The 13,027-nt window shown below is 51.1% G+C and overlaps 2 protein-coding genes across 5 annotated transcripts in view; both read right to left on the bottom strand.

The window, feature by feature from the left end:
* The window catches only part of ATP6V0D1 (ATPase H+ transporting V0 subunit d1), a 43,978-nt gene extending 42,421 nt beyond the window's left edge, over positions 1 to 1,557 (bottom strand). For 2 of the 4 annotated variants that reach the window (XM_003917039.3, XM_021932362.1), the window contains exon 1: positions 1,281 to 1,557. In XM_003917039.3, coding sequence (XP_003917088.1) covers positions 1,281 to 1,410 — 130 coding nt within the window. In that variant the 5' untranslated portion in view covers positions 1,411 to 1,557. The remainder of the gene's footprint in view (positions 1 to 1,280) is intronic. The other 2 variants (XM_021932363.1, XM_009196683.4) reach the window with 2 other exon arrangements.
* Positions 1,558 to 2,904: 1,347 nt separating this feature from the next.
* On the bottom strand, positions 2,905 to 4,973 carry AGRP (agouti related neuropeptide). The gene is made up of 3 exons (XM_031657922.1): positions 3,582 to 4,973; positions 3,336 to 3,421; positions 2,905 to 3,152 (listed from the first exon to the last, which is right to left on the bottom strand). Exons 1-3 carry the CDS (start codon positions 3,709 to 3,711, stop codon positions 2,970 to 2,972), a joined length of 399 nt encoding a protein of 132 aa, XP_031513782.1. The 5' UTR covers positions 3,712 to 4,973; the 3' UTR covers positions 2,905 to 2,969.
* Between the last annotated feature and the right edge of the window lie 8,054 nt (positions 4,974 to 13,027).

The raw sequence follows: 13,027 nt of genomic DNA, 5'->3' as shown, positions 1-13,027 counted from the left end.
GCGCCTGCCACCACGCCCAGCTAATTTTTTGTATCTTGAGTACAGACAGGGTTTCACCCTTTTGGTCAGGCTGGTCTCGAACTCCTGCCCTCATGATCCACCCGCCTTGGCCTCCCAAAATGCTGGGATTACAGGCGTAAGCCATCGCGCCCGGCCTGTACTGCAGATTTACATTAAAATCATAACATCTATAATTATTGTATTTTAACGGTAAGTTTTCTATTTTAAAGGTATTTATTTTCACTTTACTGGTCTAGTTTGCAAGGTAAACAATAAACTATTTTTTTCTTTGAGCTCACTTTTAACCTCAAGAAGTTTCTGATGAGAAAATGTTCTCCAGTGGGTGAATCATCAGGCCATCCTCCCCCTACCCAGCTACCAATCACGAGGCTACCAGTACCTCTGCTCGAGTACCACTTGAGGATCAGGGATCCCCTCACATCCGGGCCACCCTTCCCTTCCCTACCACCTGGAGCGGGAGTGGTTGGCAAAGACTGGAATTAGGGGCATCTCTAACTCAGTACATCTGTTGGAGCTGTGCCTCAGAATACAACGCCACTCGAGCTGTGTGCTGAGAAGAAAGGGGAACTGGGTTTCTCATCACTCTTGTGCTCAGAAACCCTGTCCCAACAGGCATCCCCCTCGCTGAGGGGGTGGGATTAATTGGCCAAATACTTGTATATCAACTTCCAGATCTGCAAGGGCCACCCTTGTTCTTTCAAACATTGCCTTCGGGAGATACTGCCCAGCCAGCGGTTCAGAGTTGGGAGAAAACCCTCGCTAAACTGGCTCAGCAATTCCCCAGGAAGGCTCACCCCGCAGGACAACGCGAAGACACAATGATCCCAAAGACCTTAGTGTCTTGGTGGGGGGGAGGGGGAAGAGGTTGGGGGCTTTTCCGCTTAGCTTTCCTAAGCGTTGCCACGGGACAGCTCTCGGGCTACGTCAGGGTAAAGAGGCCTATATGGCCACACCTCGCACCGACCAGCTACCCCCGAAAGACCTTCTCCTTCCAAACTGCAGGGTGAGCACAGCGAGAGAAAAGGTGGCATAAGCAGAGGCGAACAACTGCGGTTCTTAAAGCCTTGTTTGCGTTTGGGCCCGCGCCGAGTCACAGCTAGAGGTAGATCCCGCTCCCGCGCGTCCGCTATCAGCCCCGGGATTCCCAGAGAGGCCTCTCAGGCCCTTCAAGACCCCCCGCTTCCGGCTTCCTGGCCCACACCTCTGAACCCTCAGGCCCTGGCCAGCCTCCATCCCCGCCTTTCGCGGCCCCGGCTCACCCTCCAGCGTCTCGCACTGCACCAGGTTGAGGTAGTCGGCCTGGCTGAGCACCCCGGCCTTCAGGCCGCGCACCAGTCCCTCCAAGTAGCCATTGTCCACGTTAAAGTAAAGCTCCGGGAAGAACGACATGGCTGCTGCGGGAGCGGCGGGACCAGAGAACCTGGACCGGCTGGCACGAATCGCGACTCCCAAATCAGCTGACGCCGCGTCTTCAGTGGGCTGTCAAGCGCGTCAGGTGACGCGCAAGCGCCTCACGTGACCACAAGGGGGCGTGGCTCTGAGTAGCTCCCGGCTTCCGGGTGGCTGCGCGGAAGCGCGGCGCAGGCGTGGGCTGGGGCGGTCCTATGGCGCCTGCGCACTAAGAAGAGGACGTTTGGGGCCGGCCGCGTGGTGGCGCCCGCGGCCGCAGGGATTTGACTGGACCCTCTACCTTTCCCGGTTTTGCTGCACTTGGCGCTGCAGGGGCGGGCGGGGCAAAGAAAGGAGCCAGCCTTTCTCAAGCTTGCAAAGTTTTCAAACTGCTGGGCTAGCCTCCTCCCCAGAGGGAAACTGAGGTCTGATAGAGGCAGGAGAATAGGGCCTAGAGGCGGGGAACTTGAGGCCAGTACGTGCTGAATTCTGAAACTGAATCAAGGGAAAACACCAAGGTCTGGGGGCAGGGAACGTGAGGCCAACTAAGGCGAACTTCCTAAAGCTAAACCAAAAAGAAAAGCCCCATCCCCCCATGTCCGAGTAACAAAGGATCAAAAGCCACTGTCCCCACAAACCTTCCCCATCCACCAAGTCTCATTTGAAAGGGAGAGTGCCTTGGATTGGCTGCGGGCCAAGCATGGGCCATCCCTTCATCTGCATAGGGCGCCAATTCTCCTCAGCCTTATTTGTGCCCAGTGTTCCACTATTGGAACGCTAAGCATATGGGAGTTATTTATATCCTACTGCTCAAGGTAATCGCCAAGGTCTGATTGCAAAAATGCAAAAGATTGCAACCTCAGGCATAAATGGGTTAATTAGCCATGGACCAAACCCTTCATCCAGATAAGGGGTAACGGACAGGGACCGCAAAAGGAGTACTTAAAACCCAGAAAACTTTGTAACTGGGCCCCTTGAGCCTCTTGCTCAGGCCCACTCCCACCCTGCGGGAGTGCTTTCTCGCTTTAACAAATCCCTGCTTTCTGCTTCCTTCCTGTGTGTCATTCCTTTGTTACTTTCTGGGTTTTGTTCAATTCTTTGTTCAAAACGCTAAGGACCTGAACAACGCACACTCCCCGCCTTCCCTCTGGTAACAGGATGAGGGGCAGGCATTGTGTGGAAGTAGCAGCAAGCAAGCCCTGGAGCCTAAGGCGTATTCATTAGCCAGGAGTGATAGCCCCTGTGCCATGCTGCGTCCTGCTTTCCAAACCACACTTGCTGTACAAGATTTTTGAAAGCTGGAGTGCGGTTCTTCTCTACTTTTCCCAGGGGCGCCAGGACCCCTAAAAGCGCCTGTGTATGTGCCTCCTATGTTGGGGTAGCCCGGGCCCTGGAATAAGAGTATGTGTGGCTTCTTGGCTTGGCGACACTCCCACCCCCTCCATGAACCCTCCCTCTTTTGACGGCCACGTTTGAAATAATCACAGCCTTGGGGTTGGTCCCATCCTTTATTCGCATTTGCTTGCCCCTACGCTAGCCCTGACCCTGACGTTGGCCAGCTAGGTGCGGCTGCAGGGGTTCATGGCAGTACCCAGCTTGCGGCAGTAGCAGAAGGCGTTGAAGAAGCGGCAGTAGCATGTGGCACAGGGGTCACAGCAAGGCACCTGCTGTCCCAGGCAGGACTCATGCAGCCTTACGCAGCGACGTGAGGAGCGGGGCTTGCGGTCCTGCGAGTCTAGTACCTGTGGGTGTGGGGAACCAGGAATGTGGACACAGGCCTCTAACTACAGGTCCAGGGACCTTACCTGTCCCAACCTGTGCAGGATGGCAATGGAGCATGGGGAGAGGTGGAGCTGGGGAGAGGAGCTAATACCCAATGCCCCCTCCCAAGGGCCACCACCTTACCCTTTTCCCCGAGCAGTTACCTCTGCCAAGGCCTGAGCCTCCTGCAACAGATCCTCTTCTGCCAGTTCTGCAGTTGTCTTCTTCAGTGGGGCCCGTAGGCCCAGGCCTGGGGCAGAGGATGTGAGGGCAGGAACCCCCCCAAGCGCAAAGCACCCACCTCCCATGGGAGGGTTTGGGAAGGGAGAAAGAGGGTTTATGCCAGGGGAGACAATTTGTGGCCAGAGGGTATTCAGGCCCCGCCCAGTCCCACCCTTGCTCACACTGACCTGGGAGCTCTGGGAACAGGGCCTGGTCAGGCCTTCTGATGCCCTCCAGGGGGGCCAACCCCATCTGGGCTCCTTGCGTGGCAGGCAGTGCCAGCAGCAGGGCACAGCTCAGCAGTGCTGCAGTCAGCATGGCCTAGCTCAGCAGGAAGACGCACCACTTAGTCCCTCCTAATCCTTGGAGTCCCCTCTAGATGCCCAGATAGAGACCCCACAGAGAGGAGGAGTCCCTGCCCAACCTGAGAACTCACCTCTGCCTCCGGGATTCTTGCCTAGAGAGTTCCTGGCCACCCCGTGCCCTCGGCTTATATGGCAGGGCCTAATAAAGGGCCACACGTGACTGATCCCTGCAGCCAGGCTGTGAAGGGCCCTTCCTGGAGGGTGGGGGCACAGTTCAGACCCTCACTCCCTGAACCTGAGCCTTTTGTTCTATAAGAGGGGTGCCTATCTCCAATTTGGGGTGAGGTTTCCAGGAGCCAATTACAATTTGGGAGCCAGAGAGGGTGCCCAGGGTCCCCCAAATGTCCATGGGACAGGGACCTAGGAGCCGAGCAAGGCTGGAGCCATTAGCAGTAACAAGGCAGGCGGCCCTGAAAGCTTAATTTAATTTGTGGCCCCAGAGATGCTTACTCAACTCCTATGTGGCATGTTGTTTCCTGTGCTTCTAAGAATTCAGATCAAGGACATTGGAGAGGGTGATGGGCCAATGGCCACTGTTGGGCAGGGGTAGGTGCAGACCTAGACCCTGGGTTTCTTTGGAGGGAATGGGGAGGGAAAAACCCACCTAACCAATCCCAGGCCCTCCTGACTGCATTTCTGGTCCTCCCCTCCCTTTCTCCCTCCAGGTGTTTCCAAGACCCCCACTCCTGCTCCTGTCCCCAAACCCCTTTCCGCCTGGGGTTCCTGGAAGCCAAGGAAACAGAACGAACTGTTCCCTGGGTGGGCGAGCCACTGCAGAGTACAAAGCTTTCAGGCCGCCTGCCTCATTAGCGTTAATGGCTGCTCCCTTCCGCCCTGCGTTGTCAGTACTATCTATGCCTGGTCTCATCAGCACAAGGCTGGGGTGAGGACTGCCCTTTTGTGGAGATGGCAGGACATACAGGACCCCACTGCCCCTGCCTTCCCTCACCCCACTGCAGGGCTGTTTATCACACACGTGTCCATCTGGGAAAGGAATGCAGGCTGAATCAGCTTTGAGAGGATCACAAGGCCCCAGTGCACAAACTGGGTTGGCACAAAGCAATGGAAAAAAGATGAAGGGGGCCAGGTATGGTGGCCCACACCCCTAATTCCAGCATTTTGAGAGGCCAAGATGGGAGGATCACAAGGTCAGGGGTTTAAGAGCAGCCTGGGTATCATAGCGAGACCCCATTGCTACAAAAAATTAAAAAATAGCTAGGTATAGTGGTGCATGCCTGTAGTAGAGGCTGAGGTGGGAGGATGACTTGAGCACAGGGGTTCAAGGTTGCAGTTAGCTATGATTGCATCACCGCACTCCAGCCTGAGCGACAGAGCAAGATCCTGTCTCAAAAAGAAAAGAAGATAAAGGGTGGCCAGGCATGGTGGCTCACGTCTGTAATCCCAGCACTTTGGGAGGCCAAGGTGGGTGGATCACTGGAGGTCAAGAGGTCAAGACCAGTCTGGCCAATATGGTGAAACCCTATCTCTACTACAAATACAAAAATTATTCAGGCATGATGGCACATGCCTGTAATCCCAGCTACACGGGAGGCTGAGGCATGAGAATCACTTGTAACACGGGAGGCAGAGACTGCAGTGAGCAGAGACTGCACCACTGCACTCCAACCTGGGCGACTGAGCAAGACTCCGTCTCAAAAAAAAAAAAAAAAGAAAAAAGAAAAAAAAATGCTATTTAAAATGAAATGAAGCAATCCATACTCCCAACATTTGTATACACTGGGACAGCCAAGAAATTAAAATCATACCTCATTATGTCTTTTTTTTTGAGACAGGGTCTCACTCTGTCACCCAGGCTGGGCCTGTTCAGCACCCATGCTATGGAGAGCTCTTCATGGTCTGGTGCAGGCAGGGTGGAAGTGGGAGAAGTCTTCCCACCCAGGTGCTCAGTGTCTTACCTCACCTACGAGCAGTGGCTGTCTTCACCTGAGTATGTGCACACAGGTGTATCAGCCCCATGGGCAGTGATGGGCAAGGGCTGAGGCACTCACAGGGCAGCCCATGCCCTGGACGGTCCAGTGGGGGAGACATCAAGAAAACCCACCACCAAAACACAATGAGCTGTGATCGCGCCACTGCACTCCAGCCTGGGCGACAAAGCAAGATGCTGTCTCAAAAAACAAAAACAAAACTAAAGAAAAACACAGCCAGGTGTAGTGATTTACACCTTCTTGAGCCCAGGAGTTTAAGACCGGCCTGGACAACATAGTGAGACTCTGTCTCTACAAAAAAAATTTAATTAGCTGAATGTGGTGGTGCACACCTGTAGTCCCAGCTACTCAGGAGACAGGGAGGAAGATAACTCGGCCCAGGAGATTGAGGCTGCAGTGAGCCATGTTGATGGTGGCTCATGCCTATAATCCCAGCACTTTGGGAGACTGAGGCAGGCAGATCACCTGAGCCTAGGAGTTCGAGGCCAGCCTGGGCAACATGGTGAAACCCAGTCTCCATTAAACAAACAAACAACAACAAAAAATGTTTCATGGCCGGGTGCAGTGGCTCATGCCTGTAATCCCAGTATTTTGGGAGGCCAAGGTGAGCAAATCATGAGGTAAGGAGTTCAAAACCAGCCTGGCCAACATGGTGAAGCCCCATCTCTACTAAAAATACAAAAATTAGCTGGGCATGGTGGCACGCACCTATAATCCTAGCTACTCGGGAGGCTAAGGCAGGAGACTTACTTGAACCTGGACCCGGGAGGCAGAGGTTGCAGTTGGCTGAGATCGTGCCACTACACTCCAGCCTGGTGACAGAGTGAGACTCCATCTCAAAAAAAAAAAAAAAGTTTCACTATGTGGGTGATTTTACTGGTAAGGAACCACCCTGATATTCCCAGGACAATGCTTGTTGGCAAAAGGACCTTCAGAAATATGTGGCATGTTCTGGGAGGAGGTTTTGGGAAACCCTGGGGGAGGCAGAGCCTCCTGAGTGAGGGTGGGGGCCCGGAACACAGGGACTCTGCAGGGAGGAGAAAAGGGAGAGTGTGCATGCTTGTGCCAGCAGACCAACGAGGACAGAGAGGGGTGCTCAAACCCTCTCCCTTCTCTTCTTTTTCCTCCTGCAGTGTACTCCCCTTCAAGGGCCCTGTTCCCACTTCGTCCAGGGGAGAGAGCGGGGGATGCAGGGAAAAACTGCAAGCACCTGTGGCCCTGTCAATCAGGTGCTTTTTGAATCGGGGTTGATTTTGAAACCCCTACCCAGCCCACTGACCCTGCCCCAGAGAGCACAGTCATGTTTCCTGTGAATCATCTGTAGGATTTCCTAAGGCAGAGGTTTCCTGGAGAGGCATGGTCTCCTCGGTCATTCAGGGAGGGGAGAAGGATGGATGGGGGTTCTCTCAGGCTGGTGTATTGAGCCCTGAGCTGGAGGGGATCTGTGATGGTTAATTTTATGTGTCAACTTGACTGGGCCAGGAATGCCGAGATATCTGGTTAAATATTATTTCTAGTTGTGCCTGTGAGGGTGTTTCCCATCCAGTCCTTTGAGGGTGGGAATAAAACAAAAACAAAGTTGGTGCCGTGGCTCATGCCTGTAATCCCACCACTTTGGGAAGCTGAGTTGGGAGACTCCCTTGAGCCCAGGAGTTTGAGACCAGCCTGGGCAACATAGGGAGACCCCATCTCTACAAAAAATTTAAAAATAGCCAGGCACAGTAGTGCATATCTGTGGTCCCAGTGATTCCAGAGGCTGAGGTGGGGAGGATCGCTTGATCCCAGGAGGTTAAAGCTGTAGTGAGCCATGATCACACTACTACATTCCAGTCTATGCACACGAGACCTGTCTAAAAAAAGAAAAAAGAAAAGAAAGAAAGAAAACTGGAAACAATCCAAATATCCATCAACAGCAAAATGGATAATAACAGTATATTGATATAATTGGGCCAGGCACAGTGGCTCACACCTGTAATCCCGGCACATTGTGGGTGCATCACTTGAGCTCAGGAGTTCAAGACCAGCCTGAGCAACGTGACAAAACCCTGTCTCTTCAAAAATTACAAAAATTAGCCAGGCATGGTGGCGCAAGCCTGTAGTCCCAGCTTCTGGAGAGGCTGAGGTGAGAGGATCGCTTGAATCCAGGAGGCAGAGGTTGCAGTGAACCAAGACTCGCCACTGCACTCCAGCCTGGGTGACAGAGTGAGACCCTGTCTCAAAAAAACAAACAAACAAACAGTATGTTTATATAATTGACAACTATACAGCAATGAAAAGAGAATGAACTGCTGCTACACACTGCAACATGAATGAATTGCACAGACATAAAGTTGAATGAAAGAAGCACGCTGGAGAAGAGAGGATGGTATGATTCCAGCCCTGTAACATTCAGACCCAAGGAAAATTTTAATAAATGGTAATAAAACACACAGTGGTTAACTCTGGGAGGGTGGGGAATTATTGACTGAGGGGGGAAATGAGGAAAACGTGTGAGGTGTTGGAAAGGTTTTGTATCTTGATCTGAGTGGTGGTCACACAGGTATATACATGTGTAAAATTTCATTGAACTGCACATTTAAGACTTGTGCATTTTGCCAAGTGCAGTGGCTCACACCTGTAATCCCAGCACTTTGGGAGGCCAAAGTGGGCAGATCACCTGAGGTCAGGAGTTCGAGACCAGCCTGGCCAACATGGTGAAACCTCGTCTCCACTAAAAATAGAAAAATTCGCCAGATGTGGTGGTATGTGCCTATAGTCCCAGCCTCTCAGGAGGCTGAGGCAGGAGAATCACTTGAACCCAGAAGGAGGAGGTTGCAGTCAGCCAAGATTGTGCCTCTGCACTCCAGCCTGGGTGACAGAGTGAGACTCCATCTCAAAAAAAAAAAAAAAAAAGGGCCGGGCGCGGTGGCTCAAGCCTGTAATCCCAGCACTTTGGGAGGCCGAGGCGGGTGGATCACAAGGTCAGGAGATCGAGACTATCCTGGCTAACATGGTGAAACCCCGTCTCTACTAAAAATACAAAAAACTAGCCGGGCGCGGTAGCAGGCGCCTGTAGTCCCAGCTACTTGGGAGGCTGAGGCGGGAGAATGGCGTGAACCCGGGGGGCGGAGCTTGCAGTGAGCCGAGATCGCGCCACTGCACTCCAGCCTGGGAGACACAGTGAGACTCCGTCTCAAAAAAAAAAAAAAAAAAAAAAAAAAAAGACATGTATTTTTTACTGGACATTATGTCTCAATGAAAACATTTTTTCTTTTCCTTTATTAGTGGCTCAAAAAATAATGGAGTGTCTGGCTGGGCATGGTGGCTCACATCTGTAATCCCAAGACTTTGGGAGGCCGAGGTGGGCAGATCACGAGGTCAGGAGTTCGAGACCAGCCTGACCAACATGGCGAAACCCCGTCTCTACTAAGAATACAAACACTGACCAGGCATGGTGGCACATGCCTGTAATCCCAGCTACTCAGGAGACTGAGACGGGAGAATCACTTGAACCCAGGAGATGGAGGGTTGCAGTAAGCCGAGATCACGCCACTGCACTCCAGCCTGGGCGACAGAGTGAGACTCTGTCTCAAAAAAAAAAGGAAGGAACGAAGGAAGGAAGGAAGGAAGGAAGGAAGGAAGGAGAAAGAGAAAGAAAGAGAGAGAGAGAAAGAAAGAAAGAAACAAACAAACAAACAAACTAACTAACTAACTAACTAACTAACTTCCCTCATCTCTGTAGCTATTTGTGTAACTTCTCCTATCTGTGTAACTACCATTAACTGTGCAGCTGTGGGCATGTCTTTAGGAAAGCACGTGTAGCTTCTTTTGTCTCTGTAGTTGCAGTTATGTTTTAGGTAAGTCCCCCCATCCCCCTCCCTGTGCAAGTTCCCACAGAGCTCACCATTTACTTGCCTGAAAAGGGGAGGAAACATTTTCCCGGGAGCCCGCTGATTATGCAAAGAACAAAGACCTCTATCCTGGGCCTTGCTCCCTTATCTGTGCAGGTGCAGCTTGATTTTTCCCCAGGCTGCTCTATCTGTGCCTGTAGCTTTGATTTTTCAAAAGAATTTTACCAAGGACTAGCCTTAGCTGTCTGCCCAACTGCTTTTTTCCCTTTCTCCTCCCTCAACATCCTATAGGAGAAAGTCACCTTTGTCTGCAAATTCCTTGGTCCTGGTTTTGAAAATCCTGCTGGCACCTACTGCTGAAGGCTGTGGCTGGAGAATTCAGTGAGCTACTCTGATCTGGACAGGGTCTGATGGTCCTCACTTGACCTAAGCTGAGCTGTCCCAGGATGTGAGCATCCCCAAGGTCAGCCTGTGACTTTCACAGAAGTTCTGACTTCCAGAGCCTTCCCCCTGCTGTGGCCTTTGGGGTAGAGTGGGTTACATGGGCCAGCACCATCTGCCAAAGTCAGGGCCAGAAACCTACCCATGGGAGCCAGATTTAGCTTTTGGCTTGGGCTAGTATTGACTTTGGGCACATTCTCATCCCAGAAATAATAATATGGGGTGTGGGATTTCATGTTGTCTTTAGCACAGCCTTGAAAGCCACGTGTGCAGGGTGTTTTCTTGCTAAGATAGCAGTCGGGCTATATTTGAGCAGTCAAAGCAGTTTAAACTACAGAGGCATCTGGATATTGTCACAGTCTTGTCTGAAGTCAGTAGCTTGCAAGTGGTACGCTGAGAGTCATATTGGGGAGTCTGACCCTGTAATGACCCCCTCGTCACTATGATCAGAAATAATGACACCTGGAGTTGTATTTTTCAGCACAGATCGACTTTGAATAATAAATACGTAAGAATATTTCTCCAGTTACACACACACACACACAATTATGCCATTTCTCATCTTCCCTGAAGCACACATGGCCTTTTGGCCTCTCTTTTATTTTCATACTTTTTTTTTTTTTTTTTTTGAGATGAAGTCTGGCTCTGTCGCCCAGGCTGGAATGCAGTGGCACAATCTTGGCTCCCTGCAACCCCTCCTGGGTTCAAGCAATTCTCCTGCCTCAGCCTCCCAGGTATCTGGGATACAGGTGTGCATCACCACACCCAGCTAATTTTTGTATTTTTAGTGTGGATGGGGTTTCAACATGTTGGCCAGGCTGATCTTGAACTCCTGACTTCAGGTGATCCACCCACCTTGGCCTCTCAAAGTGCTAGGATTACAGCCATGAGCCACCATGCCCGGCCTGTCATACTTTCCTTCAGAAACAGAAGATTAGTTCTGTATTTCTTTTTTTTTTTTTTTTTGAGACGGGGTCTTGCTCTGTCACGCAGGCTGGAGTGCTGTGGCCGGATCTCAGCTCACTGCAAGCTCCGCCTCCCAGGTTTACGCCATTCTCCTGCCTCAGCTTCCCAAGTAGCTGGGACTACAGGCGCCTGCCACCTCGCCCGGCTAGTTTTTTGTTTTTTTTTTTTTAGTAGAGACGGGGTTTCACCGTGTTAGCCAGGATGGTCTCGATCACCTGACCTCGTGATCTGCCCGTCTCGGCCTCCCAAAGTGCTGGGATTACAGGCTTGAGCCATCACACCCGGCCTAGTTCTGTATTTCAACATTAACAATGACAACACTCTAACATTAACAATGACCACACTCTGACTCAATATTGGGGAAGTTTTGAAACTAACCCAATAGTCCCATAGACAGCTTTTTTGGATAAACATAGAAATCAACCCATCTGATCTTAAAGCTTGAAACTTACATTTGTTTTATCTGAGTTCCCCTCTCAGGAAAGGACCCCCAGTCCTCTCAAAAAGTATCAGAGAACTGAAACCCACCAGATCATCCCATCCAGACAATGAGACTCAAGGGCCTTCATTCATCATTATTTGCTTCCTTATCCCTTGCATTAATTTTCCCACACACAGTTACATTTCTTCCCTGCTATATAAACTCCTAATTTTAGTCCATTAGGGAGATGGATTTGAGACTGATCTCCCATCTCCTCACCTGCAGCACCCAATTAAAGCCTTCTTCCTTGGCAATAATTGTCTCAGTGATTGCCTTTCTGTGTGGTGAGCAGCAGGACCTAGACCAAACCTGTGGTATTTTAATAACAGTTTGAAGAGTGTGAGTTTCACCTGAAGGGAGAAGCCATTGATGGCAGGCAAAGATGTAGGTCCTGGTTTGCCGGAGCTTCAGACTTTTTTTTTTTTCTTTTGAGACGGACTCTCGCTCTGTCACCCAGGCTGGAGTACAGTGGCGCGATCACGGCTCACTGCAAGCTCTGCTTCCTGGGTTCATGCCATTCTCCCACCTCATCCTCCCAAGTAGCTGGGACTATAGGTGCCCACCACCACACCCGGATAATTTTTTGTATTTTTAGTAGAGAGGGAGTTTCACCATTCACAGGATGGTCTCGATCTCCTGACCTTGTGATCCGCCCGCCTCGGCCTCCCAAAGTGCTGGGATTACAGGTGTCAGCCACCACACCCGGCCAACTTTTTTTTTTTTTTTTTTTTAAGATGGAATCTCGCTCTGTCACCCAGGCTGGAGTACAGTGGCGCAATCTTGGCTCACTGCAACCTCCGCCTCCTGGGTTCAAGCAATTCTCCTGCCTCAGCCTCCTGAGTAGCTGGGATTACAGGCATGTGCCACCACACCAGCTAAGAGCTTCAGATTTTTAAAGAAGAGAGAAAACAGAACTTTTTATTTATTTATTTATTTTTTCGAGATGGAGTCTCACTCTGTCGCCCAGACTGGAGTGCAGTGGCACAATCTCGGCTCACTGCAAGCTCTGCCTCCCAGGTTCACGCCATTCTCCTGCCTCAGCCTCCCGAGTAGCTGGGACTACAGGTGTCTGCCACCATGCCCGGCTAATTTTTTGTATTTTTAGTAGAGACAGGGTTTCACTGTGTTAGCCAGGATGGTCTCGATCTTCTGACCTCATGAGCTGCCCACCTTGGCCTCCCAAAGTGCTGGGATTACAGGCGTTAGTCAAGAAAACAGAACTTTTAAATGATGTTTACATGTCTAGCTTCAGAAAATGCTATGCAGGTTGTTGGTTTCCCACTTCCAGGGTAACTGGATAGAATTTCGGCCTTCATGGTGGTTCCAGCCTGAAGTGCCTTGAGACCAGAAGTGAAGAGATCCTTCCTCCTGCAGCACTGCTAGGTTTCCTGGAGAAGATGGTCTATAGGCGGGGTTCCTAAAAGGTGGAGAGAGGAGGAAATTACTTTCTAAAGAGAAGGAAGATAGGGGGTAACTTAAGTGTGGTTTTTGCAGAATTGTTCATGACAGGAATCCTACAGGCCCTGCAGTTTCCAGCAGCACAGCTCCCAACCCCCACTGTCTCACACCCTTAGCTTCCTGGTTCTAGTCTCAAGAGATTCT

The sequence above is a fragment of the Papio anubis genome, chromosome 18 (assembly GCF_008728515.1).
Source record: "Papio anubis isolate 15944 chromosome 18, Panubis1.0, whole genome shotgun sequence".
Classification (NCBI taxonomy): Eukaryota; Metazoa; Chordata; class Mammalia; order Primates; family Cercopithecidae; genus Papio; species Papio anubis.
This window is presented reverse-complemented; position numbering and strand designations above follow the sequence as displayed.

Excerpts from the sequence above, each read along its gene's own strand:
- AGRP (XM_031657922.1), bottom strand. The coding sequence starts at position 3,711 with ATGCTGACTGCAGCACTGCTGAGCTGTGCCCTGCTGCTGGCACTGCCT. Across the intron at positions 3,422-3,581 it reads CCTGTTCCCAGAGCTCCCAG|GCCTGGGCCTACGGGCCCCA; the intron begins GTCAGTGTGAGC and ends CCTCTGCCCCAG. Across the intron at positions 3,153-3,335 it reads AGGCTCAGGCCTTGGCAGAG|GTACTAGACTCGCAGGACCG; the intron begins GTAACTGCTCGG and ends CCACACCCACAG.